We start from the raw sequence: 5,633 nt of genomic DNA on the forward strand, positions 1-5,633 counted from the left end.
GATTTGTAGTATTTAGTGGGAAGAATTTAGTGGGCACAGCTCAGAGTATAGCTTTCAATGCACCAATCAACTTTTGTACTTTTGCAAATAGTCTAGATTTCCCAGGTAGATAACTACTGATGGACAAACAATATTCTTCTTTAGGATTTCTAATTTTGAAAGTAAACTGTAGCTTTTGACTTATCAGTATAGAACCTTGTTAAGATGATCACAGTAAGACACACTGTCTGAGAAGGAAGCTGGAAAATATCTGCTGAACCAACCCATCTGAACCCCAGACTGCTAATGTAAACAAAAACATAGCCATGATCAGAGTTGAGCTGGCAAACTTAAAAGCTTTATAGTTCTGTTGTAGGAACAACCACTGTTTTTCAGACACATTTCTCCTGCTGCAAGTGCCTCTTTTCTTCTCTTGGTAAAGGTCATATTGGTGGGATGTGGCTAGAGCTTATGTTGGTCCATTTACCCATTTTCCAGATTATCAAAGGCTTTCTTCACAACTGATGACATATTTCCAGGACTCAATATTGTCATTCCAGTCTTATTAGCTGACACTGGCTGCTTGATTGTGAGCAGAAGAATTAGGCTCCCTGAACTTCCCTACAATTTTTCCAGCATTTCAGGGCATTTCACATTCTGAAAACGCTTCACCATTTATTTTCAATTAATGGGAAATAGTCAAAGTCTTCCATGAATATATTATGTTTCCTAATATCTGCAGAAAATTGGTATTCCTGCATTTGGACAAATTTTTAATTCTACCACTTCAACTCCTCCTAGTCCACACAACTTGGATTGCAATTTGGTTACTGAATATGACCACCTCAATTAAGGGGCTAGTACCCCTTAGATACTTACTGTGTTAGGCTAGAAGGGGCACAAGTTATGTGGGGTGTATAAACCTACTTTAAATGTTTGGGATGGCAATATCCCTTCTGGACAAAACTCTGAATCTAAGAAGTAAATTAATTAGAAAGCAATATAGTTATTGGTATGGGGATGAGAATCAGTTATTTTTGGGTGAGTGGGTGAGGAAGAGACAAGAAAATATCCAGAAAATGAGAATGAAATGCTTTAGGTCTCTGGAGGCATGAATTAAGGAGAAAATAATACTTTGTCTCCTGTACCTACCTCCACATACTGTCTTGAGTGACTAGTCCTTGGGCTATGAAAAGGGCTAGTTTGTGGTGAAGAGTAAAGACCATAAAAAAATTATTTGAAAACCATGAGAGTTTTGTTATGTCAGGAAGTAGATTTTGCTTAAAGTCAACATGTATTTTTCATTCACTAAATACTAAAATGTATCCTGTGGCATGTGCTGTGTTTACTGTGCTGGTACCCAAGTTAGACAAGGAAAGGGGGATAGACAGAAAACATCTGGAGGAGGAGGTTCATTTGCTGAGATGGGGAAAGTCTAAGTAGGTTAAAGGAGGATATCCTAAGCCCAAGGATGAGCTGGATCAAAAGTTTTGAGGTTGGAGTTAAGATGGTTGACAAGCATTTGCCTGGATGTATCTCCAGATACAGTGAAACATAAAGATATGCCAAGGTAGTCAGATGCCAGATCTATAAAGAAATGATTAAACTATGTTGAGTTTGTGGGCTTAGAGTTGGAAAGGCATTAAGAGCCAACCTGAGGACGTAAGGTTGTCTTCGGCTGCAACATAAAAGCAACATAAAGTATTCACCAGAAAATATAGTGTAGAATCTTGAGGGAAGGAAATGAAAGCACCAATTGGAATGCTTTGAGAACAGCACAAAGAAGACCATAGATAAAATTACTTCTAAAATTCTACCACTAGCTGAATGTGCCATCTGAGACTACATCATGTGACCTTTATGATTCCAAGGATGATATAATAGAGACCATGATCCCTGGGCTGGTTTCTGTATTTATCTCCTATTCCAACCTAATGTAACTTAAAATATTTAATACTTTCCAGGATGAACCAGAAGCCACTTAGTATTTTCTCTCTCTACATATTTTAGTCTTGACACAATTTCTTCCATTTTCTCTTCTTCATTAGAAGAAATTATTCAAATTTACTCCCATACTGTTCCCTCAAATGCTCATATCAATCAAACATCTCCTTTTTTCTTTAAATGGTAACTTAGTCTCCCATTTTACTCTTACTGTATTTTTAAAAAATAAGAAAATGCAGGTAAACACGTCTGTTTATTGTTCAAATAAGAAAATAGAAGATATTTGTCGAAATTTGCCAACATAAATTTTAATCTTTGTTATCCTGCATAATATGGTAGTCCTCTGGCATTTCAGTTGTAATTATGGTGACGTTCATAATCTGCAGTTACCTGATGAGTTGGCCATGAAAGAGAGTTAGCTGATGTATCAGCTAACACTAGCACTGGAAACCGTGGGTTGCTCTCTGTTTGAAGTTTAGGAAAAGGACCTTCATTGGCCGATATGTTGTGATATCTATTTGGAAAAGTAGAAGGCTTCACCATCAGTCCAAGATAATTGCTCTGTATGGGAGATAAGCTGCTGTACTGAGAAGTAGAAGTTTTAGTTGTAATGAAATTCACAACACGGTCATTTTCTTCAGTGTAGCTGCTTTGTGAGTGCACTTGGAATGTGGTCAACTGATTTAAAATAGCACATTGATCCACTGTAATTTGTTCTGGTGGTCTAACTGATATTGAAGTTGCAGAAGGAAAATCACCTGTCATCAGGGTAATTGTATCACCAATTATGTGCCTAGTAGAGGGCTTTCTTTTTAAAGGCATGTTTAAATTTGCAGAAGGTAAAAATGCACTTTCTCCTCTAGTGTCAGCCACAAATCCAGAATTATGATTATCCACATTAGCCCCTGCTTTAAAGTGCTTCTTGTTGAAATCTTAAGCCAATGAAGATACCAGAGAAGCATTTATAATCCAAACTATTCTTTTTATTTTCACTAAAAGCTGGGGACAGCCTTGTTTAAAATTTGGATTATGATGGAACTGCAGCTACAACCAAATGAGAAAGATTTTAGTAATACTTTAAACCAAAATACAAGACTAAAATAAGCCTAATGTATAAAACCTCAGATTTCACACTTAGTATACAAATATAATATCATCAAAATATGAGCAGTGCTTACTATTTTTTGAAATAACTTATTTGGAAAACACACATTTAAGTAGTATAGTCATCAAATTTAAAACATTAGCATTTGCAATATCGGTGAATGTCCCTTTCTAAAAGCAGATTTAATACCTTTATTTAGATTTCTGTTAAGATTCATAGTTGCTTGCAAAGTATCTCATAATCTTGAATACTTAACACACTGCCTTAATTTTTTTAAAAAAAATTAAAACATTTTAGCCTTAGTAGTTTTATACAATATTCAAAATCTAACTTTACATTTATATTACCATAGATTGATGTACAAAATAAAATTTTATATATAAGTTACGAAGTGGTGACTAAAATTTCTGAATACCTTGCTTAAAACAGAGACTTCTTTTTCTTCTGCCAGAAAGTCAGGTAGACAAGCGGATCTTGGAAAATTCTGCTTCACTTTACTAAACCCATAAAGGTTAAGCTGTCTAACTAAACTTTTCATACTTCCAGTTTCAAATATTCTGAAAGGGGACTTTCTTTCCAAAACTTCCTTCTTAAAGACATCTTCATCGATCACTATGGAAATTCCATTATCATCCCACCAGATAGATTGAAATTGGTCACTCCCAACCATTTTCCAGAGTTTTCTTGGAAATATCAGAGAACTAAATTCATTATCTTCATCTGGGTCAGAGACACAATGTGTGTTACACGGCCTTTTTATCAAGGATTCTTCACACAAAGTCTGAAAAGCATTTTCTTCAATCATAGACCTCAAGTCCAAGTCCCCAGAGAATGTTTGATCACACAATAGAGGTCTACTGGACTTTCCTGAACAAGTTGGTCCAACTTTAGGAGACATATCTTGAATTTCAGAAGAAACATGTGCCATCTCAAATAACTTTTTCTACAGCTCCTTTTCTAATCTGCATGATTTTGAGCACTGCAGCTTCAAATACTGCTTTGGCAGGCCTGCACACATAAACTGCTAAGCCATCACAGTGGTTCTCAACCTGAGTAGCTGTGACATCAGAAAATGACTGGTCTCCTAGCACCCCAAGTGTAACATTCAGCCAGTGATTACTTCTCATTCATCTAGTTAAAATGAAACATATAGGATGTTTATTTTTACAGTGTGATCTGCAATTATTATTCCCACAAAATGTTTTTAAATAAATTAATTTTGGGGTCTATTAATAAAACCAATCTCCTTCCTTTTGTACACAAATTTACACCACATGGGTGAACAGAGTATAAATAATGCACTAAATAAATAAACTAATTTTAAAATTTTGGAATTTAATTTGAAATTTGTGTAAAACCTGTACAAAAAAGGTATAACTATTTCATTATCATTTGTAATTAAAATGAAACCTAATTTTATTTGGATATGGAAGTAGTTATTTATCTGTGTGCTATATATTAAGTAGCTCTATATTCAAAAATGAGCAGAATAAATATCAGTTTATTTGGTATGTTTATAAATAAATGGTAAATATTTATGAAATAAAATTAGATTAAAATAATCAATCAATCAAATTTAAGAAATCCCAAAAGGGGGGAAATTTTTTTAAGTTGTAATTCAGCATTATGAATAAAAGAAATGTATTTTAATATTCTAATTTAAAATTACAAAAGAGAATTACACCCCTTATTATATACTTACAAATGTTTATTTTTGCCATTGTTTCATTCAGAGGTTTTTCAGTCCCTAGAAGGAATAAATTTTCTAGTCATCTTTATAATCCATACCCTTGTGGCTCCAGTTATGTGTTCCAAAATGATGTTGATAAATAAACCTATGCACAAGTTCCTGGGTTCCATAACCAGTGTCTCCATTAAGGGGCTAAAAAACAAACAAACAATCAAATAAACAAATAACAGTATATGTGCATTGTGGTGGAGAAGACCAGCTAAATACATTTTAAGAAGCAATTTTTTTTTCAGTCCTGAAACAGTTGGCATCATTAGTATAATATGGCATTTTAAGGCAAGTATTTTGTGCTCTAATTGTAAATAATAGCTATGTTCTCTATCAGTAAACTGTAGTAAATCCAGTTCTACCAAAAGTTATATTCTTTATTTAGAAATAAATTCCATTAAACATGAGAAGTTCAAAATGATACATAAAATTTTTAAATAAATAAATGTACACCCAAGCTACAATGTAACTTTTTCCTTCAGTATATGTATATTCCATTCTAAATAAATATTAGCAACCTGAATTCATGGCATATGATAAGTATTATAAGCTATAGTTAAGTGGGATTTAGTCCTGATTCATAAATATTATTTAACATATGCAAATCAATAAATGTGATACCATCCCTTAAAAAACAAAGGATACAAAAATAATAATCTCAATATATGTAGGAAAATTATTGACAGAACTTAACTTTTTTATGAAAAAACTCTTAACACATTCTCTCTAGGAAGGATGTAACTAAACATGATAAAAGCCATATAGGAAAAATACCATGACTAACTTCAAGCTCAATTTTAACATACAGGAATGTATTCCTCTGTACCAGTAATAAGAAAAAGTAGTTCATTCTAAACTCCATAGACT

The 5,633-nt window shown here is 33.4% G+C and overlaps 1 protein-coding gene across 1 annotated transcript; it reads right to left on the bottom strand.

The window, feature by feature from the left end:
* Positions 1–2,274: 2,274 nt before the first annotated feature.
* Positions 2,275–3,956, bottom strand: LOC135320324 (heat shock transcription factor, Y-linked-like). Its single transcript, XM_064483428.1, is given in 2 exon segments — positions 2,275–2,967; positions 3,444–3,956. Coding segments are annotated over 2 exon segments (1,206 nt in total).
* Positions 3,957–5,633: the final 1,677 nt, after the last annotated feature.

This window comes from Camelus dromedarius, chromosome Y (assembly GCF_036321535.1).
Source record: "Camelus dromedarius isolate mCamDro1 chromosome Y, mCamDro1.pat, whole genome shotgun sequence".
NCBI classification, from domain to species: Eukaryota; Metazoa; Chordata; class Mammalia; order Artiodactyla; family Camelidae; genus Camelus; species Camelus dromedarius.